Genomic DNA, 22,890 nt, shown 5'->3' with positions numbered 1-22,890 from the left:
CCGCTCTTCACTTTCTCCCTTCTCCCCAAAAGTGATTGTTTTTTCCTTTTATTTGTGTGTGTGTGTGTTTTTAACAGCATGCTCCCAGTCTCATCATTGTTGTATCCCATTCTTTCTTTTTAAATGTGAAATGTTTGTATTATTTGGTGGGTCAAACCAGAGTAAATGGAGTTTCAAGCTCTTTTCCTCACATAGGAATATTACCACTATACAAATCCTAAAAGACATATTAAAGCATTTTTTAAGTTCCTATTCTACCTAAAATTGGTCTTTTTGTAACATAAATTTATCACTATACAAATTTAAGATTATATAAATCCCCAGAGGCAAAGTAAGACATATTTTATATGTTTGACCTTTTTTTTTTTTTTTTTTCTCAAAACTGGCCTGTTTCTGACCTGACAGCACAGTGTTCAATCAAGTTGTGTGGTGAGGCTTCACCTCCCGGCCGGAGCTTTGAGGCTGGTCCTGCCACTGGGCTGCAGGGCCCGGACTTCTGGCTGCTTCACCTTTCCTCATCAGCACCATCTCTAACACCATCTTACCCGGCACCAGCAGTGCTTTGAATTATGCCATTCTGTAATGAGGGTGGAGAGTACCGTACAACAAGAAACATACGCTTTATTATCTTCAGTTCTTTTAAGTGCCTAATCTAAAGGCCTTCTGAAAACTTGATTCATAAATGGATAGACCACATGGTCTAGAAAATTCATGATGGTTCTGAAGACGGTCAACATGGAAATTTAGTTCCTGTATTTGTTGACTAACTTCAAACAGTAAAATCTTACACAAACATACCAAAAATGCTGAGCATTAGAATAGATGGAATTCACAGACTTATTTTCTTATCTTCCTGTAAATATATGGCCTCTATTTTATTAATGAACTACTTCAGAGTTCATGTGAAAACAATTGTTTCTAATTTATTATTTTCCCCATATTTTTCTTAATGCAGAGACTTCTCTGTTTAAGAGCTCTCCAATGTACTTATAAATGGATTTTTTCTTTGGAGTACTGGATGGTAAAGTGGCCCTAGTTTTCCATTTGGAGACTAAGAAACTGCATTTTACTCTTGTTAGCCTCATTTAATAAACACTTTAATTAAAATATTATGTATTAATATTTTATATTGCTATATTATTTAAATCAATGTTCTCTAAATTTACATTTTAAATTGAATACTATGTTATTGGACAAACAACATCATGTTTCTTAATGTGGTCTACTTCCCCCTTGCCCCTTCCTTCTGTTTTTAGGTGAATAATGCTACAGCACGTGTAATGACCAATAAGAAGATGGTCACACCATATGCAAATGGTAAGAGATTACCAATCATCATCAGAATAATGCCATTTATTCTTGTAAAAACAATGAGCTTTTTATAAACATCAAAGAATCTCTCTTGATTTCAGTCTTAGGACAGTTTGTTTCATTTACCTAGGAGGGTATTTTGTTTCTTAGAATTTAACTTTTTTCTTAGAATTAAGCTAATTTTTTAGTTGTTAAGGTGTTCTGGTCTCAGTAAAGTTCACCTGATATACAGTGTGAATGTGTCATTTGAGGTTACCTCTTAACTCAGGTTAGGTCCCACTGAAGCACCCTCTGTTTTGGCTGCTGTAGTCTCTGTAATACATTATTAGGCTTGTCCAAAATACCCCTGGATGCCCACCCATTCTCACTTTTACTGCCAGCTCCTATTTATTTGAGCATCAGTAGAATAATTCTTGACACTTTGTTCTCCTTTTTTCTAGAGGTAATAGCCATGGTGTATGTCTTCTATTTTCTACTCCATGACTAGTAGATGTCATATAGTGAGTGTTACAAATCTTTTTTATTGAGAAGAAAATTTTCTGTGACGATTTTGTCTAACAGAAGCAACTTTTATATCAGTTGTCAAATTTAATCTAGACTCATGTTCTCTAAATGAGATGGGATATCATTTTAATGTGCTGTGCAGCAGTGGTTTACAAATTGTGCTCTATGGGAGGGGGCGAGGGGAGGAAACTGTATGGATTGGCTCCTGAGGCCTCCAGCTCTACTTTAGTCTGAGCAACTCCTTCTCTGTTTCCTATTTTAGAGTTCTGCAGGATTTATCTAGATTATAAAAGGGGGGTTTCTCCCTTTTTAGTGCTTTGTGGGAGTTTGAACCCAACTGCTAGGGTAACAGTCTGGTAACGTCTTAAATGAAATAGAAGTACATCCCACAAAGTCTTCAATGAATATATTGAACCCAGCTTTTCAAACAGATGACACAAATCAGCGTTTTCCCTACTTGTTTTATCAGTGGTGTATCATGTGGTACCACCACCTCCCCTTTACCTCATGTTTTCTTCTTTGCACAGCTCTCACAAAAGCGGCAGTGTCTGCAACTTTGAGAAAAACCCAATGTAGACATATATATATATGTGTGTGTGTGTGTGTGTGTGTGTGTGTGTGTGTGTGTGTGTGTGTGTGTATTTTTTTTTTTTAATGGGAGAGGCAAAGTATGTCAGATTTCCTTTAGATCCTGGGAGGGTGGTGTGGCAGAAGAGCCACTGGAATTCAGAAGATAGAAATTCTACTTCTAGATTGACTCTTCCTTTCACTCTGTGACAATGAGCCAGTTTCCTATCTTACTCTGTTTTCATCTCTGTAAATTTGCAGTCACAGAGTTTTAGCCCCAGGAAGCTCTTTAGAAGTCATCAAAATCCAGCCCTCTTAGCTTATGATTATTTAGGACATGAAACCCTGAGAAATATAGTACTTCCTCATTGTCCTACAAGTGGTACCTATCTTGGGTTTTGTGAAGATCAAAATGAATAAATATCCGTGAAGATACATTGTAAATTATATAAAACGACATATTATTGACAGCATACCATTGTATACCATTATTATAATGTGCATCCATTATATGCATTTAAAGGAAGTACTTAAGTAATAGTGCCATTGGCTGGAAAGAAAAGGATCATTTTTCCCTGTACATAATAACCTGGAGTGTGTGACCTTCAGATCTTTTCACTTGTACTTTATGCAAAATGGCTCGTGAGGGCTGCAATCAGAGAGAAGTGAGGGGCCTTGGGCCACAGGGAGGCGCCTGTGGAGTAAGGGGTTCACGCACCCCTTTTTTCCCCAGAGGGGCTGGACTCAGGTTAGTTTGGGGGTAGGGGCTCCTGCACTTTGCCACAGGCATGGGGAGGGTTCTCTCCCCACCTCTCTGCCCTCCCAACTTGGGTTGTACTTTCTAAGAAGGTGATTCCCCCTAGTCTTGTCCCCAACCCCAGAACAAAACATGTTGATCATGTGCGATATTTCTTACTGTGCCGAAAAGCCACAATGACCGCAATTAAAGCTGTTTAACACAAAAAAAGAAAAAGAAAAGGATCATTTTTGAATATTCTAAATCAATAGTCAAGTCTAATGGAGCCACATTTTAGAGCTCTTCCTCTGTCGTGTTAAAGGTTGTGACAAGAGTGCCGGGTGCCCTTCTGGTGAATGCTCAGCATTTCAGTGTATGGTGATTGGAAACACTTCTTTGTCTGACATTGCAGAACATCTGTGCTCTTACAGTCCCAGTAGGATTTGAACCCAGATTTGGCACAATATTTATGTAGAATAATGAAGGGAATGTCTATGAGCACATAAAATAATGAATGGGGATTGGATTAATTCAGAATTAATGGGTTTTCTCTTGAATAATGTAGCCATTTAAATCTGATCATTGACCTTTTCTTCTTCCATCTGTAATTTTACAGAGTAGCAGTGGCACAGTGTTAGGTCCTTAAACTAATATCAAAGAAGTAAACCAAAGAGCCAGTCTTTCAGAACATAATAGGGCATGTTTGAATTCAATAAATAGTTATTGATTAAAGTTTTTATGTGTAATTCTAATCTTTAACAGTGGGCAGTAGTACATTTTATTTACTTGCCATAGTCCTATGAATATAAAAAGTGAATGAAGAAATTCAGTTGACACCAAACCTACTGTTTGGAAATACTTAAAATTTATAAATGTTTAAGCTAATGTTCAGCAGTCTAGTAACCTTTTAAAAGTCTGATGCACTTAAATGTATATATTACAAATTAAAATCTCAGAGGACATGCATTGAAGTTGGGAATATAGCTTCAATTTTATTACTGAGTGTTTCTCCTTGTGGACTTGGTTAACTCCAGTGAAATCCCAATGGCAAATCTCAGTGAAAGGAGATTTCAGTTTACCACGAATCCCATCAACATGGTATAATCGAACATGGAATGCAAAGATCCAGGTCAAATTTGAATTCAGTCAAAGGACACCTTTATATAACAACTGGAGTAATAAATAGTGTTAAGATGATACATAAAAAAGATGATAAATGTGCTATAGAATGACATGTACTGTATTCTTCCTTTTTCCTTTTTCTAAACAAAGAATAGGTTGTTAGGCAATTCTATAAGAGACACTGTACCAAACGCCAAGATTTGTTTAATTTCCTTTTTTCTTCTCTCATTCCCTTTCCATTTTCCTCCCTCCCTCCCAATTTTTTTCTCTCCTTCCTTTTATCCCTTCCGTTCCGCTCCCCCTCCCCCCACTGCTCATTATCCCATCACAGTCCTACTTGAAGATAATCAGGTGTAGAAATGTCATCACTCATATAAACCCCAGTTGGCATTCGAAAGAAAAGTTGAGAATATATAAAAATAAGCCCAGAGACGTCTGAAGCCAACTTGCACATCACTCCGTTGCCCTGTATTCTCATGCCACCTTAAATGCTCACTGTCCTCTCTTCCATTTCAGGTTGGAAGTTAAGCCCAGTAGTTGGAGCTGTATATGGCCCCGAGTTATATGCAGGTAGTATTTACGTTGATTTTTCCGTGTGTGCTATTTAATTAACAACATCTGTTGTTTTGCAGTTCACTATTACTTTGTAATCTTTTTGCATTTTTTAATTTTTTTTTAATGCAATCAGCATCCAGCTTTCAAGCAGATGTGTCCCTGGGCAACGAAGCAGCAGTGCCCCTATCAGGAAGAGGGGGTATTAACACTTACATTCCTTTAATCAGTAAGTAGCCTATGTTGGCCTGGCATGGATTTTGATTGTTGAGTAAGCAATGATGTGCTAGAAATCTTTCTCCCCCCCCCCCCCCCAAGTATAATACATAACTGAAAAGGAGGCATTCTTGGGAGCGATAATACTGCCACGGTGCCTTGTCCTGCTTAGCCTGTGCTAGAATCCTTCTGACCAAATCCTGAAGATTACCACAGAGTACGAGTAGTTGGAAAGGCAGAGGGGATGAGGGCATGTAAAGAGTATTTTAGTATGTACTTGATAATACAGAAAACACAAGAAGTAAGTATTTGTGGGATATATTACACATGTTCTCTACAAGTCAGCTTCGGACCCCCTGGCAGAGTATCACTTAAAAGCACCCCCAGGATTATTGATTATTCTCAGCTGTTGATATCTCAAAGTTACTTTGACTTGAGTCATTTTGCTCCAGCAAGAGGTAGAATTAACAGTTCGGTGGACATGGAATCAGTGTCTCTGCGTGCCTTCCAGAGAGAGCACACTTACAACAGGCCTCAGACAATGACTGCCTCTACAGGATACAAGGCCGCAGGGGAGATGGAGTTTCCCTCTCACCTTCCATTTCTGGATTAAAATACTTTAGATAAAGGAATAAAGTTGACTAATGAGATGAAATACCTGAAGACTATTGTGTGCCTTGGAGTTTCGCACCATGTAAAAACACAAAAGAATATTCCCATGATGAATAATTTCGATATGCACATAATAATGTTGGAAACAAGATTAATAATTGGCCAGTTAAAGAGTTTATATCAGTCCATTTAAATTGCCCACAGGAATGGAAAGTGTCCATTCTTACTGTGGTGGTAGCTCTTAGAGTTTCTTGACCTTCTTCTCACCAGCTTGCGTGGTGACGCCAGCATTGGGAAGGAGCGAAGAAAACTCACTCAAGATTTGTGATCAAAGAGGCATGCTACCATGAGCATTTGCATCCTGGGTCTCTTTCCCTTTTCTTTTTCAGAAAAGATATGGAACATATTTTTTAATCTTTCTTGTAACTGATTCAAAGCAAGTTGTGCTTGTACTCCTACTGTTGAATGCAAGTTGACATTTCTGTCATATTTTGGGTCTCCCTTTAGTTCCTGGATTTCCTTACCCAACTGCAGCCACCACGGCGGCCGCTTTCAGAGGAGCCCATCTGAGGGGCAGGGGGCGGACAGTTTATGGTGCAGTGCGAGCGGTACCTCCAACAGCCATTCCCGCCTATCCAGGGTAAGTATTAGATTCCAGAATAAACAGTTGGACAAGAAAATACCATGGTCCTCTATAACTTCCGGGATGTTGCCGTGCCACATAGTAGAGATTCTATGATTATTTACAAATTAACGAATTAGATGGCAAGAACCAAAATATAGCATCATCAGAATATAACAAATATCAATTATTTAAATCTTCATTTTGGCACCTTAAGCCCTCAAGGTAGTGGCTTAAGACAGTAGCCAGAACCGTCTTGTGTTTACTAGCAATGTGTTGGCATGGAGTTCACTCAGCATCGCACGAATATGGATTAACACTACGGCAGAGAACCAAAATAGGAGTTCAAGACTGTAGTACAAGACTGCCTCTGCTGTGCTCACCCCCCTGTCACCACCCTGGGTTGGGGCTGAGGCTATCACATGTGCCCTCCCTTTTGGTGTCACTGCCTGGGTGGTGAGCAGCAGAGCTAGTTACCCACAATGGATTTGCTTTCTTTGTAGGAAACGGATTAAAAGGTTAATTCAAAGATGAACCAAGTCCAATTGAATCAAGGGAGAAAGGGAGAAGTAGGAAGAATTAAACTACAGTTGGCTTCTGAATGATGGTAAAACAACTAATGTAGCTGAGCATCCTTCACCCTTTGATTTTTGTATGGAGGGTGTCTCATGCAGTGGACTGATTCCATAGCAACAAATAAATCCTTTGTTCTTGAATGGGGAGAAGGAGTGAAGAGGGCAGATTTTGTTTTTAGTTGTTCTCAGTGTGAGTCTAACATGTATATTTTTAGAGTGGACTTTTTATAGGGTAGTTGCATCAAGGACTTTCCTTCCTCAGAGATGTGACATTTGTGTTCTTCACCTTTTCTCTGCCTGTGATAGTTTTTTCCATATTCTTACGGAGGAATAAATATAGTGGCAGAGGACCCTATTCATTGCTACTTAGTTAAAATTTAAGGGAAAAAGCCTCCTTTGTAGATCCTTTTCTTATGGCAAAATTGGCTCTCAGGTGTGCTAATTTAGCATTCATTCATAGACCAAATGGACATGCCACTAGGGGTCCTCCATTCCACAAAGTTAGAACATGTTTACTAGGTAAGAGAAGTGCATGTTGAAGTGAGCAGGCTCCGCCACTAGAAGGGAACTGCTTTAGAAATAAACTTTTGTTTGCAGTGTGTAGGTGTTTAAATCCCATGCATTCCACCATCTCCATCTTCTGCCATTACTTTTAATTTTATCCCTCCCCCCCCCCAACTTGACCTTTGACCTTCAACCTCTGACATCTCTTTTTAAAGAAGTAAATAAAGATGCAGTATTGTTTCACCAAGAAATATTTAATTACAACACAAAAACAAACCTTTTGGGAGTTCTACACACTAGGAAAATTGTTCATGAAGCGTCTTCCAGTCAAAGAGAGTTGACCGTCATAGTCACAAAGAGATACTGCTCACCAGAAACATGGGACATCTTTATTTTGTGATATTCCTGAGTTACTTTATAAAGTGGTTCAATTCACTCATATTTGATGTAGGTCATTTCAGTCTATTGGCCAAACTTGAGAACGAGTTCTCTACCAAGCCTGTGTCAGGTATATATTTGCTCAAAGATATTTTATCTTTATGTCTAATCACATCAATTTCTGTGCATTACATTGAACACTAATGTCCCATGTTTTCTTTTTTATTAACTAAACCACCATTTACATGGAAGATGGCAAGGAATAAGTCCAGTATTTTATGGGGAATGGCCTAAAATTGCTTCTCAGCTTAGTAAACTAATTTCATCACTAATCATTGTGTTCTAGCCTCCTGTAGCATTTGATACAGGGAATATTGGAATTCTTCTAGAATTTAACTGAATATTCCTAGTAAGTGACGCAACTTAGTGTAAAAGTTACTCATGTTTTTCATGCCACCACTCTTCTCTATAGAAGAAATGTTTTTCAATCTTTGCCTGTCTCCCCGTACTGAAATAGTTGAAGGTTAACTAATCACCACTTGGCATCTATGCTTTGCATTTTATTAGAATTCTCATTATGAGCAAGTCTCTGTTTTACAAAAGTGCAGTTGAGAGGCAGATTACTTTCTAACACCATTCTTTAGCTGCAATTGGAGACTCTAAAAATGGATAGAACTTAGTTCAATGAACATCACAGATGAGTTCAACTTGCCTGTTGTGTAAGACAAAGGCACAGCATATGTGGGGCATTGCAGAATGTGACCCTGCTGTCCTGTAAACAACAAAATGTTGCTGAAAGCAGAATCAGAAACTTTCCTGTTACCTATAAGGAGCGAGTGATTTCATGTTCAAGTTAAAAATATGATGTGATGATTTTACTTGCTGACTTGTTTATTGTTAACAGAGAAGGTAGTGATGAAATTTTCCAGTTTGTTTAGTTGACTATACAATAAACATCTAATTTAAAATAGACAAGTCTTGATTTAACAAATATGAAGAAAAAAGCCTTCTCTTTTAGCTCTACCACTATTCTGTCTCTTGGTCCCAAAACAATGTTTTGCACAAATGCATGAAATACCTCAAAAGGTTTGAAATCTGTATTTTAATTTTAATGTTGCTTAGAATTAAAACAGAAAGGGAGCCATGTACCTGTTTGTTTGATACAAATTAATTTTCTAAACAGGAAAATAACCCTTCTACTCCTAATCAGCTACCTTTTCAGTTTTATTCTTTTAAATAAAACAGGTCATGCCCAGAACTTCAGTTAACAATTGTATTTTTCAGAATTCCATGAGTATTCTTATGGTCAAAAAAGAACCCTTAAAATCTTCTAGTTACTCCTTCCCACTCTGGATTATATTGTTACTATCTGGGATCCCCACTGCACCTTTCAATTCTTGGACCTTGGACCAATCACCTTAACCTTTATTAGCTCATTATCTCTGCTTGTGAAAGCAATGCATTGTGGGTATTTTTGGTTGTGTTTTTTTGTTTTGTTTTTTTTTTTTTAATTACATTTCTCTGTTTACTTTGGTCAGAATTGATTGACTTGTTTTTCTGAGGTGTTGCATTGGTTCTTAAAATGCTGAATAATAATACTTTGCATGCTTGTGTGATCAGCCAAATCTTATCGCATGTCTAATGTGCAGGGTAAAAAGCAGGTGATGTATGGATATCATAAAAAATGTACATATTACCACAAAAATAAAACAAAATACTAAGCATAATTTTGAAATATACTTTAGCCTAGGTCTCACCTTAATGGAATTCTTTGGGTTCATTTTTTTCATGTTAAGCCCCTCTCTTTATGCCAGCCCCCATGCCTCACCTATCCACCTACACACACACACACACACACACACACACACACACACACACACTTCTTTTGACGCTCTTTAAAGAAAAACTTCCTCCTAGGACAAGCTTATTTTAAAAAAACAAAACAAAACACTCCAGGTATGAAAAGTTGATACTTCCAATCCAGCAGATTTTCAATAGCTGTATTAGGCCCCCTGGGAGTACTCTTTATTGTTTTCATCTTACTTTTAATTACCAGACATCCAGGTGGTTCATTCCAAGCCTGCATTCCTTTCCTCTTCGCATGTCCTGGAGCTGAGTAACGTGCGTGCACTTCCTTGTGTCCTCACTGACTGGCCTTGGCCTGAGCCCAGGTCATGTATTCATACATCACCTGCCCATGTAAAGCGCATGTGCATGCTGCCGTCCTCAATAACCGGAATGTGTTTCTGTTCTTTTGTTTTTTTGTTTTTGTTTTTGTGTGGATTTTCTGCAGTGTGGTTTACCAGGACGGATTTTACGGTGCTGACCTCTATGTAAGTACACACACTGGGGCCTTTTCGACCCCACCCCCTGACAAGCCAGCCTTTTTTTTTCTGTTTCTTTGGTTTGGTGTTTTTTTTTTAATATAATTTATTTAGTTTTTGTTTTCTTTTTCCTTGTGGATATATATATTTATATATTTAAGAATGCAAGCATGCTTCTCGGCCACTGCGCTTTCCCCTGGGGCCAGACTGAGCCTCTGGGTTTCCTGCTCATTGCTGGAGTCAGTCTACTGGACATATTCTTTTCCCTTCCCTATGCCCACAGATGGTCTATGGATCACGAACATATTTGCGAGATGATCAGCAGGTTTAAAGTCTTTTATTACTGTCGTATCATGTGCATACATAAATGACAGGACAGTTTAGCCTTCAACCAGCTCTTTTCCTTTTCTGCTTTTCTTCTCATTTCACATCCCTCTTTAGATCATTAGAGCTTTGATTTATGTGGATGGCAGTGATCTTTCTGCATTGGTCTTTGCCTGTTTTACATACTGTAAGAGAGCACTAACGTGTGAAAGCGAAAGAAGGAACTGATGCCAGTGAAGAGGGGGTGGGAAGGACAGGAAACCAATATTCACTTGCCTAAGGACCTTCTGTATTAGAAGGTTCACAACCTGTAGGTCTCTTTTCTTAAGGGCCATCTAGAGGGGAACGAGTGGCAGAATTAGCAGCCTAGATTTCTCTTACAAACATTGAGCTGTCATACATGATTAGTTGATTCTACCAACCATGTTAAACATGTAATCCAGTACTTAGACTGTCTAGCTATAGCTAACGTTCTGATTGGTTTGTCGTATATCATTTAAAATATGAACAAAGTGATCTGACAAAGAGTCAAAGTTTGTGAGTTTTGAAGTCTTTTACAGGGACCTCCCCAAATGACCTTTTTCTGAATGCAAGCTTGGTCTAACCACCAAATCACTAAGAAACAGTTTTGTAAGGTAAACTTGTCACCATGAAATTATTTCTTGGACCTAGGTTACAATTGTCTAGAAATGCTTTCTCCACCCTTACGTCCCAAAATCACTAAGGATACCTTTTTAGTGAACTAATTTTCACAATCTGCCAAAGATTCTCTGGCAATCTAAAAATGTTTGTGCACTTTCAGAATGCATGTAGAGGCTCTGTCTAGCAGGAAGTAGAGATAGGGTAGAATGGTCCTACATGGTTCTGTAAGTGACTATATACACCTATCCTGTGTAGAATAGACCTTCAAAGTATTCTTTAATTTGAGAAATGCTTCAAGGAACCTTAGCCATGATTCAGGCCCAATCCTCTCACTTCTAAGATATGTCTCTCGTAGAGATTGTGACTTACCCTTGATTACATAAGTTATTGTATAACCAAGCACAAAACCCAACTAATCCATATTTCATTACCTCTCTTAGTATTTAATCAAAATTCACATATTTCCTCAGATGATTTTCAAGAGGTATGGAAAGGTATGTTCTTTCCTGTGCTGACAGTGAAACTTAAGGATTAGGGAAATATTTCCTAGTTTTTCACCAAATGACACTTTTCTATATGTATACATTTTGCATACAACCTTAGCATGTACATTTTCCCATTTACATTAGTGACCATATTCTCATGAAACTCATCTTTATGTTATTAAAGTTGTTTTCTTGAAATCTGTTCTGTTCGAGCACACTTTCCATATGAATTATTTCTTAAATCAAGCTTTTTTTCCCTCTCTAATATGTTCCATATTTGGGGTTTTTTAAAGTATGACCTACTTCCACCTTGGTAAGTCAGTCAACCAAAATTATTTGTTGACAATTCTCTCATTTCCATAGTTCATAGTATGCGATTTCATTAAGAGAGAGATGATGTTTCTATAGTTGAGAAAATACCCTTGAATTTTTTTTTATCTACTTGCTGGATTACTGAATCAAGCTAAACAGAAGTAATTCAGTGACCTTACCAAAATATTTTTTTGACCTGTGGCCTCTTGTTGATGAAAAGAGTTAGTAGTAATTACCATTTTTACTTCCTATCTTAAAGCAGTTACTTGGAGGAAAAAGTTGGTCACTGGGGCTGAAATCATATCCGAATTCACTAATGAAAAACAAGAATACTTTATGGGGTAACTGTTGAGTGAGGTATAATATAACTCTAGCTTTTAGAACTTTATATTCCCTATTCCATATGCGAGGGAGCAAAGGATGCATCTTAAAAACACACACACACAGGAAAGCCCTATCATTTTACCTTGAGTTTGTTCTGCTTCTCTCTGTGCATTTTCCATCTGTGGAAATCTACCGAGGCATGGTTAGCTCTTGTTTCCTCAGAGGGCAGGCTAGAAATAGAAAGAGTGGAGGGTTTAGCTAGTTAGAATGGGCTTTGAACTTGAGAGATGACATGAATGAAAAGAGTGTAAGTTGCTGCTTTTGTTTTGTTATAGTAATTTAGGCTATTAATTGTGGAGGTTTTTGAAATCTCTTTTCTCTGATCCGCTCCTAGGCTGAAATCCTTGCTAGTCATTTTCTTCCTTTCTGTGTCTTTTATGCGCTTTCTTCTCTGGAGAACTGATGTAGCGATTGTGCTTGTAATTTATAAAGTGATCCTCTCCCCCCCCCCCTCCCCGCCCCAACAGACCCATGGGGTAAGCACATAGATTATGTGTCCATCCGCCCCCCCCCCCCCGCCCTTTATTGACCAGTAGAAAAGGCATGGTTCAATCTACTTCACTTTTTAAGTGGGTAACAAACTGCTCCTAATTGTCACCCTGTGAAAAGCATGCTTGCATCCAAAGGAAAGAAAAGGCTGGTGAGCCCCTTAGCGGGCTTTTTGTATGATTGTTTTCCTTCCACAGCTGTGTTTTTTGAACTGCTCTTCCTGTGTTCTGTTATAGAATAGTCTTACAGGAACCAATCATTAGCGCTAAAATACCTCAGGTAGGAGTGCCAGTGTGACCTGCCAATCAATCAGATGTGGATTGCAGTGAAAAAAAATTGAATTATACTAACCATTCCAGCTCCACGTTAGAGATGGGAACAGAGGCTTTTTTGGACAATCAAGACTTGTGAGCGTGTGATCTAAGCCCTGCTACCTCAGCAGTGCACACAGTCAAGTTCATACATGATGGCACTACCTCTAAAATTAAGTGCCCCTGTCCCATTGCCACATATCCACCCCGGGTGTGTTAGTGCACTGTCCCATCACTGCCACCTCTTTTAGTCTGTCAATCACATTGAACAGTGGTGCTTAAATGGACTTTTCTATTTGGAGATCTTAGCAGATGGGGACATTTTCTTACTACTCTGAAAGAAATGAGAGAAGGGAGGAAGTAGAATCTGTCCACAGAGGACTCCTGAGTCCCAAATTGGGCCCTGTAGTAGAATCATAGTGGTAATTGGACTGTGCTGCCTTAAAAATCTAGACATATTGGGACTCCAAAATTGAAACATGTATTTCCCTTCCACTTTCCTTTCATCTTAAAACAACATCAGTGAGTTCATTTGGATACTAATGCACTGTTAGAAGGTTTGCTGCTGATAGCTGGATGCTAGGATAGCTTTTCACAATTCAGTTAGTTCATTTATGTAGCACCAGCGAGAGCTTGGAAATGAACGACTTTGGGGAGATGTGGAATAGCAGTGTTTGAAAGATTTAATTCATTAAAGATGATCTCTCATCTCTCTGAGAAGGAATAAGTGAGAGATAACAAGTTGATCGTAACAATTATAAATTTTTATACTCACGTCTGTGTTATTCACTTTCAATCAAAGGTGCCATGTTGCCACATAAGAACTCTGTCTCCTCAGGAGGCCCTCACAGGAGAGCAATCTAGAGCAGCGGTTCTCCGCTGAAGTGGGGCAGAGGCGAGGGAAGGGAGGGGTAGAAGCGTGTAGGGGCAAACAACATGAGTCGCAGAAGCACAGCACTCAGCCCAAGCCAGTCTCTCTCTGCTGCGGTGATTTTCAGCACCGCACCTGCCATTCCACACACACACACACACACACACACACACACACACACACACCCCTCGTGCTTTATCAACCTGCACCACATACAAGGAACAGGCTCTCATTCTGTCTGCTGGTCTTGAAGTACACACCCTTCTCCTCAGTGTCACATAACGTCATTGTCTTCCAGGTAGAACGAAGGTGTCTTGACATCACATGCTCACCAAAGTCCTGTTTTAATGTAAACCTAAAACAAAATATAATACAGTTAAAGGCTAGGTTAAAATCAGGACAGAGAAAGTCTGCCAGTGTGAGATTAAGCTAATAGAATTAGCGGCAGCCAGAGGTCAGATGCAGGAGGGTGATACGTACAGCCCTTCCATTTTGGTCTAGTTTAAAGCCCAGCTGCAGAGAGTCATGTGGTCAGTGTGGCAACGCCATACAGCTCATTAGATGATGAATTAGATTGAGTGCAGTAGAAAATCCCTAGGAGGTGACTTTGAGTCATGGAAAACAGACTTTAACAACAACAAAAGGACCGTAAAGGTAACAGCATTTTCCTTTGAAAAAGCTGGAATTTGAGGGCAGAGATGTTATGGCTATGCGTAATGATACAATGCTTAAACAGGAGATATTTTAGAAGAACACTGTGGATCAGAATGTATGGGTGTTGACAGGGCGAGCATACCGAGAGTGCTGGGCCAGGACTGAGTCACGTTGCCAGGTCAGGAAGGTTGACGAGGTGGGTGAGGTAGCATAGGCTGCCCCATTGGGAGCACTAGGAGTCATGCAGAGTGAAGTGCAGGAGAATCAGAAAGTCATCATTTTTAAAGGGGCATGTATATATTTGGATCAGGCATAGCCATGCCAAATTTATCCAGCAATCAGGGTTCCAAAAGCTGTCCGTGTGTGCCCTCCTACATTAGGGTGTGCTGTGGCCATGCTAATCCCCATTTTTTGTTTTATTTCAAATCACACACAGATAGAATCTGCAAACTGCTTCAGATCAAACAGGTCTGATTGTGTGTAAATACATATGTCCTTTTTAATTTTTATTATTAATGGTTGCTTCAGTTTTGCATCAGTGCATGGTTAAAAGCAATACACATCAGCTATTTCATGACTTCATATCTCCAAATGAATTATTTCTCCTCTTTTTTTGTTTGTTTGTTTGTGCAGTCAGCTGAAGAAATGTTAACATCTCACTCTAAATCTCTCAGTGGAGTCTCTGTTCCCTTCTCTGATATAACAGATGGGTTACTGCTTGTTATAATTATTAACATTGTGGTGTGGGCCAGGGCTAGGGTGGGCAAGATTTCCTTTTTCTTTGGGCTGGGGAGGGGCCAGTCGTTAGGGTCTGGAATGTTAACTCAAGTGGTGACTGACTGTTTCCGTAATACCAGGTCGTTGTGGCTGCACGCTCTAGTAATTGAGGCTGTACTTCACCGAGCTTGTGGTAGCCTAGGGCAAACCGCTGTCCCAAGAGAATGCTGGGATAGATAGAGTTAGCCAATCCGAGTCTGAACGTGGTGATTTGCTGGTTGTTTTAGCTCCAGATGTTGGCATGCTTAGTTCTTAATGTGATTAATAAATGTGGCGCCATATCCCCTCCCCACGCCTGAGCCCTGTCTCTCCTTCCCACTTCCCTACCCTTGTTCTTTTGGAAAACTTAAGAGACAGTAATGAAAACTGTGGTGTTTCAAACTGCACTTTGTTCTCATGTTCTATAAAAGATTTCAGATTTGCTAGTAGAAGGGAAAGTATCAGCCTGGAGTCTTTATTCACTCCTAATTTGGAATAGAAATATCTGGATTTTCTTTGTCCTGTTTTATATTATGTGATATAGTTTGTTCAACAATCAATTTAAAGCAGGAGCAGAAATATTTTGGAGTAAGTACTTCTAAGAAGAGTAAATCCATGATATAAAATTAAATTTTTCTAATTTTGCGGCAATCATCATGAATTACCAAATTCGTTTATTAGGATATTACCTGCCCATCCTAAGCACAGACCCCCGTGTAAAAGACCTCCCAGTCACACCATTATCGTGAAGTAATTAAGAGAGTAGTTATGTTTAAGAAAAACATTAATGTAGTTTTTCTTAATGTTGATATCCTTCTGGAGCCTTTTCTTGTCAATAAAATATTTGCATCCCTGCCCTGTTTCCTGAATTTGAATAGCAGAGAACCCCAACAGATGCACACTCCAAAGTCAGATTCACTTACAGTCGAAGGAAACTACTGCAGGTGGATTCTGTCCTCCTCCTTCTGGCTGGGAAGGAAGCTTCTTCCCGCAGTCTGATCCCTTTGGAGTCGCAGTAACATCGCCCCAAAACGTCGAGGTTCTGATGGCTCCTGAGGGGAATTGTTCTATCGGAAATCTCATGCAGAAGCTCTTTTTTTTCCAGAAATAGTGCGGTGTCCCTCAGAGCGGTGCTGGCATGACCTACTCCCACTATCTGTCTTGTGGGAGACTTACTTATAGTACCGTGAGCCCTATGGCTTACAACTTCAGTTTTAGTCTTCCGTTCAAGTAGACAAATCTGAGGCTTTAACTGCTTTTATTACCTTCACTTTTATTTTTACTTTTTAAAGATATTTTGGTGTTTGAGAGAATACTAGAGACAAACCATGCAATGCTTCTTTACCACATTATCCTGGTTCACGAAGGAGTTTTAGCAAAGGTGACCCTGCTGCACACGTTACAGTACAAGCGTTCGTTCTGCACCGATGGAGTCTCCTGTTATCATGGAAACTGGGCCTTTAAGGTTCATTCAAAGCCTAACATTCCAACAGTATTTATTAGCTTGTTGCCTTAACAAATAGAAGTTAAAAGAGAGAGAGGGAGAGAGACTTCAGTTAGTTTGTAAATGATGTGATGTGTATAGGTTGCAGCTGGCTGTACAGTGTTGCCCACATCGGTCCAGCCTGCCTGCTCCCACAGAACTGACTAGAACGAAAGGAGGCATGTTGATTGAAAGTAGCCCCTGCGGCGCTTCCTGCCAGGTCCTGTCATTGCCATGTCATTGCCAGTGCTTGCTAATATTAATTAGGATTTTTTTTTTTTTTTTTCAGAAAGGAAGAGGGGGGAGAGAGAAATATAAGTGATGAGAGAGAATCATTGATCAGCTGCCTCCTGCATACCCCACACTGGGATCAAGCCCGAAACCAGGGCATATGCCCTGACTAGGAATTGAACACATGACCTCCTAGTTCATAAGTCAACACTCAACCACTGAGTCACACTGGCCGGGCAGAATTTTCTTAATTTGTATGAATATCTGTAGAATAATCTGTAACTGAGAAATACATTTTTACTTTTTTAAGTCATTCCCTTGAAGAACAAAGAAGGGATAATACATAACCACTGAAAGCCAATCAGGGGATTTTAAAGTGCACATTTGAAGCTCTCTGACTCAGGCAAAGAAGTCTAAAGAGCAAGAGTAAATGCTCCTCCGTGCCGTTTCTTCGGTTAGGGAAAGCATACATTACAGAAGAGGGAAGCAGAGAGCTCTAGTGGCCTGTAAGGAACTGCAGATGTGTCCAAAGTAAGATCTGGACAGAAATAAGAGCCGCCAGCTAGAAGCTGCCACATCAGATGGCCAAGAAGAGCAAGACGCCCATTAGAAAATACTTGTTATCCATCCTAAGAAATGATACAGAACGGAATTGTGATTCCTTGCGTAGATTTAACAACACTTGAACATTTGAGGGAGTAGAAAGTAGAACGCACAGGGCAGAAGCTGCAGATGTCCATGAGAAATTGGCATGCTAACCCGTAGAAACCAAATGTGCTGCCGTCCACTCCGAAGTGGTGTGAGGATGGGCCGGTTGAGGCTAGTCATATTTGATAGGGATCGGCAGGAATAAAAATTCACACCTGAATTACGTTGGGTTAAAATAGATGAATTCTAGAAGGTTAAAGAAGAAACCAAAGGTCGGGCTTGCCACTGCAATAGCCTGCCTCGTGTGGCATTGTGTGGTTACCTTTGCGCCCCTTTCTGGAGTACATGGGGTTCACCCAGCAGTGAGAAGCTTCGAGGCTGAGGCGAAGTAGCAGCTCCTTAGGACTGAGGGTATTTGAGCCATTAGTAGATAAACTCCCCAGCCTGCGATGCGATCAGGACTTGAGAATCCATAATCTTACAGGAAAGGAGAATAAATGCAGTTAAATGCTTGGGGTGGGCGATTCTTAATCTATCCTAATCCAGCCAAAAGGGCATCAGCCATCTGTAGTCTGACTTGCCTGAGTTTGAAATACAGCTTGGAGTCAGCAAGCTTTTTCTGTAAAGGGCCAAGTGTTCAATCACAACTACTTTCAAAAACAGGTGACAAGTGACCTTGGCTCACAGGGTGAAGTTTGCCACCCCTGATCTGCCCTGGTTTTTCCTTCTCTACACTGCCTCCTCTCTCAGCCTCTCGGCAAGCATGCTAGGTCGATGGGGCATAGCTAGCTATACGGGGCCTTTGTTATATACTGCAGTCCCTTAGCAGTAAGAGTCTGCGTATGCATCAGGGAATCTGACGTTAACACACATTCATTTAATGTTTTCATCCTATAATTGATACTTCCTGTCAGTCAGAGTTCTCCCAACTTCCCATAAATATTTTCCCTACTGAAAGTTCCTGCAGAAACTGAAACAAGACAGATCAAAATTCATATCTTCATTTCTTAAATTTGAGAGCAGGTACTACCAAGATGGTTTGTTTTTTGTTACCATCACAAATTGAACAGCAAGTCCCTGCGCTGGGTGGAGCTTACTCTTGCACTAGGGGAGTAACATGTAGACCGATGCAGTTTGAAACATCCTCTTCCCATGTGTGTGTCTGTGTTTGTGTCTCCCTGTGTCTGTCTCGTGTGGGTGGGTGTGTGTTCATCTGTGCTTCCGGGGGAGAGGTAGCTGTAAAGTCAGTTCTCTTCTCTCCTGTAGGCCGGATATGCAGCCTACAGATATGCACAGCCTGCTACTGCAACCGCAGCCACGGCTGCTGCAGCCGCTGCCGCCGCTTACAGCGACGGGTACGTACGTGGTCCCGAGTGTCACCGCCTCTCCGCCCTTCCCCGCTTCCAAAACGGCACCTAGTGCCTGGGGCTGCCTGCAGGCCTGGCCTTCTCCTCGTGGCCTCTGTCATGCCAAAAGCCGTGGCACTGCCTCCTTTGACCCCAGTCTCCCTCTTTGTCATCCGCAACTCCCTTCTCCATCTGAGAGAAGATTTCAGAATTTTTCAGAGTACTGTATTTAGGAATAGGAATCTAAAGGTTTTTTCCATTCTGCCAACTTCCTAATAATCATTCTAAGACCAAGTTGCTCACAAGTCTTAGCACAGTAAACCCTTTAATTTTTTGGGGGGTCACTATGTTTTCTCTCCCTCATTGTATTTCTTCTTTCCAGTTATGGCAGGGTGTACACAGCTGACCCCTACCATGCCCTTGCCCCTGCCGCTAGCTATGGAGTTGGCGCTGTGGTAAGTATATGTACAATTTTTTTAAAAACATTTTACTCCTAACTTTTACCTACAGACTATATAAGATCTAGGGAGATAATAAATTTAGCCCTTCTTCCATTACTAAAGTATTAAAGCCACATAGGACCATCTGGAAACTTTAAAGCACCTTCTCTCCCTGGGTGTGATAGTACGAACCTCAGGCCTGGGTAAGGGCAGCAGAAAGGAATGGGCAGTGGCAGTCTTCCCTGAGTAACGACATTTTTTGAGAGAGAAAGAAGGAAGCAGGTCGATATCTCACATTGGCTCAATTGTGGGATTCATAACTGTAGCGTAGTTTTATTGATAGGTGTCAGCAAGGACTTCAGGGCATAAGACTCTCCAATTTTCATGGTAAGCTTTTCAGAAAACTTAATTTGGACAAGTTTCAAATGCAGGTGCCAAAGGCTGTCCCTGCTATTCTTAAGCCTTCTGCTAGATGGTACTAGAAATCACCAGGTGAACGCCTTACAAAGGTATTTTAGTAGTAACATCTGTTGCAAAATACGGTCTTTCCATAGAAGGATAGAGCTCTTCTAGAATGATGGCCCCTAACCGAACTCAAATCCTCACCCCGGATTTTTGTGTTGGCCTGGACGCCTCCAGGTCCAACGATGGGGACTCACTGACTCCAGCAAAGATAGGCCTTTCTGCTGTGACACCTACTGATGTCCGACACCCTGCATCCCAAGTGCAGCCCGGCCGCTGCCTGGGAGCGTGGACGAAGTGTGAGGGAGGCAGAATGAGGGCTTGGATTTAAGGCTTAAAGTAAATGAGAGAGCTTGTCATTGTCGCACACTGACTTCCTGCCCATGAAGATTTGTGGGAGGAAGTGATAGGGTCCCAGCGGGGGTGGAGGAGTGTGTTTAGAATTAAGGTAGAGACATACAATACGAAGAAAGTGATGACATTCCTAAGGTTTTATTTAGTGCCAACATGATATAAGTCCTCTACTAAAAGAATAACCCAAAGAGAGCTATCTATGTTCCTAGGGATATTTTATTTGAAAAAAAGAGATGCCATTAGATAAACATAAAGGATTAAAACCCCAGTTATACATACATGTATGTCAGGAAATGGGCTGTATTCATTGAAAGATTGACTCAGGTTTAAATCCAACACTGTCTCAAACATGGGATATGACAGAAACAGCGGTCAGAGGTGTAAGAAGGTCACGGTTGTAATGATGTAGTCAAGGTAAACGAAGACCCATGGACAGACCTGGTTGTGAACTGTGCTGACTTTCCCGCTGTGCTAGTTCCTGTGATAACCAAGTGCCCCGTTGGCATCCCCTCGTCCTGAGAAGCTCGGGGCAGCAGGGAGTGTCCGGGGCTCTGCTTCGAGCCTCTCAGAGGCCAGGTGGTTTCCTGACTGCGCTGCACCCGGCAGCATCGCATCAGTTGCTTTGAAGCTTCTAAGGAAGCTGTTTTCCCCATTCCCTCCTCAGGACATTTTTCTTCATTTTTAATGCTTCTCTCATCAACCTTTTAATTGTTTTTATGTCTTTAATTACTGCAGGCGAGTTTATACCGAGGTGGCTACAGCCGATTTGCCCCCTACTGAAGTGACGTGAGACCCCTGCAAGTGGGACAGCCCCCAGTTCATGAGGCCTGGCTATTGCAATATTTACTAGTAGAGGAACTCTATAGCAAGATGAAGAGGAAAAACAAACAAAACAAAACAAAAAAAAACACAAAAAAAAGAGAGAATACTTTTTTATACCTCACTATGTTCTTTGAATATGTATTTTTCCTTTAAATTTCTGCCTTTAATTCTTTTGTTCCAAAGATTGTGCATTTTTTCTCTTTTATTTTTTCCTTTTTTTTTTTTTTTTTTTTTAACTGTGGTAAAAAGAATGCATTTCCATGTCTGTATGTCCATGCTTAGCTTTCTGTCAATCACGGAAGAGGCAATTAATGAGGGAGGAGAGAGATTAGGAACTGAGAAATGCGTCTGATCAGAAATCAGCAGACAGAATTACCAAAGTGTATCTGGTGCAGGTCGGCTGGGGGACAAGCAGAAGCGGGAGAGATCTTTCTACAACAGGATAGCCTTCTAGTCTTCTGAGTTTCTGGTCTTTGGCAGGCAATTCTGATTGGTTGTGGCTGGAACCCACATGCTAATGGATGATAGGAATTTGTGCTTGCCAAGCAGGAGAATTAAAAATTCACTTTCCTCTCCTCTTCCCTCCTGTCTTCTCCATTCTTTTTACAATCATCTTACATGCACAGCCTGAGACAGTTGGCAGAGTTTTTGGAATTATAATATTAATATTTCCAAACTTGATCTCAGACTGTGGATAATAAACACCTCATTAGGAAACCAATCTCAGAATGAACTCTGGAGTATGAAAAAGATTCTTTTCTTTCTTGCCATTCTAGCATTCCTGCTGGGCTCCTTCCCTTTTAACTGAACCACAGCTTAGCTCATCTATCCTTTTATGAACACCCTGCCCCCATGTCCTCAAGATTCAGGAATTTAGGACCCAGGGACAGAAAAATAAATAAATAGCTAGTAGCCAGCTTTCTTCCTGGACACTGTTTGAGGATGAAGTACAATTTGTCAAGAGCCAGTACAGAAGAGAAAGAGAAGAGAAAGGATGTTAGACTGTCTACAAGGCACTCTGATACTCCCGATCTTCCTCTTCCATAAGAAAGTCAGGACAGAGTACAAGGCAGAATGAAGACTTGGCAAGAGACAAGCACCGAGTCCTGGGTCAGCTGTCCCTGGAAGGCTTGGGGGCCAGGGCCTGTCAGGGCGGCGATGGCACTGTACTAGCTCCAAAGCCATAGGAATGTCATCCTCCAGAGCCTTTATGAGTCACTCTCTCTCCAGTCTTGAGCCCCCGTGGCCATTCCACCCAGTTTCTTATTATCCTCCAAAGACCCCAGCTGAGCACCTGGACCACTCGGTATTCATGAACACTACAGGACAGAAAGCACGAAGCCCCGAGGCTGCTCTCCTCCATTGGGAAGGAGCGGGGATGGCCAGGAGTTATGGGGCGGCCCGTGCAGTGCGTCACGGCTGTTGCTGCCTGCCTTCACCTATGTGCGTGATCGAGGTAGGGAAGAGAGCGTTTCTCTCCTAGCTGTTAGCTGTTAATGATAGAGGCAAGGGCCCTGTCTTTCCAGCATGACGGCCTAGAAAATAGGAAAGCACGGTCTGTCTGGCTCCCTGGTCTGTTCACATTGGTACGAGGGTGACCTTTCGCCCAAGGGATAGCTCATAAAGGGAGTAATTCAAAGACACGGAGCTTCCGGTTTGTTAGGGGTTTGGTTTTGGTTTTTTAACTCCCGCCTCCACACATGTTCTTGACTGATAACTGATTCATGTCCCTGAATTAAAGTGACTGACATACGACAGCAGCAAGCATTCTTTGTAAGCAGAGTCATGTATCTAGGAGGGACTGGCCTGTCGGATATAATACATGTCCCTCCCCTTGGGGATCCTCTGTCCTA

The 22,890-nt window shown here is 40.9% G+C and overlaps 1 protein-coding gene across 15 annotated transcripts in view; it reads left to right on the top strand.

Moving 5' to 3' along the window:
• Positions 1 to 21,204, top strand: part of RBFOX2 (RNA binding fox-1 homolog 2) — a 251,098-nt gene extending 229,894 nt beyond the window's left edge. For 6 of the 15 annotated variants that reach the window (XM_054719475.1, XM_054719468.1, XM_054719474.1 and 3 more), the window contains 8 exons: positions 1,257 to 1,317; positions 4,757 to 4,810; positions 4,929 to 5,023; positions 6,118 to 6,260; positions 12,896 to 12,938; positions 18,880 to 18,968; positions 19,342 to 19,414; positions 20,951 to 21,204. In XM_054719475.1, coding sequence (XP_054575450.1) covers positions 1,257 to 1,317; positions 4,757 to 4,810; positions 4,929 to 5,023; positions 6,118 to 6,260; positions 12,896 to 12,938; positions 18,880 to 18,968; positions 19,342 to 19,414; positions 20,951 to 20,995 — 603 coding nt within the window. In that variant the 3' untranslated portion in view covers positions 20,996 to 21,204. Of the gene's footprint in view, positions 1 to 1,256; positions 1,318 to 4,756; positions 4,811 to 4,928; positions 5,024 to 6,117; positions 6,261 to 6,745; positions 6,838 to 9,992; positions 10,033 to 12,895; positions 12,939 to 18,879; positions 18,969 to 19,341; positions 19,415 to 20,950 lie in introns of those variants that run through there. The other 9 variants (XM_054719478.1, XM_054719476.1, XM_054719473.1 and 6 more) reach the window with 4 other exon arrangements.
• The last annotated feature ends 1,686 nt before the right edge of the window (positions 21,205 to 22,890 follow it).

The sequence above is a fragment of the Eptesicus fuscus genome, chromosome 7 (genome assembly GCF_027574615.1).
Source record: "Eptesicus fuscus isolate TK198812 chromosome 7, DD_ASM_mEF_20220401, whole genome shotgun sequence".
In the NCBI taxonomy this organism is placed as follows: Eukaryota; Metazoa; Chordata; class Mammalia; order Chiroptera; family Vespertilionidae; genus Eptesicus; species Eptesicus fuscus.
This window is presented reverse-complemented; position numbering and strand designations above follow the sequence as displayed.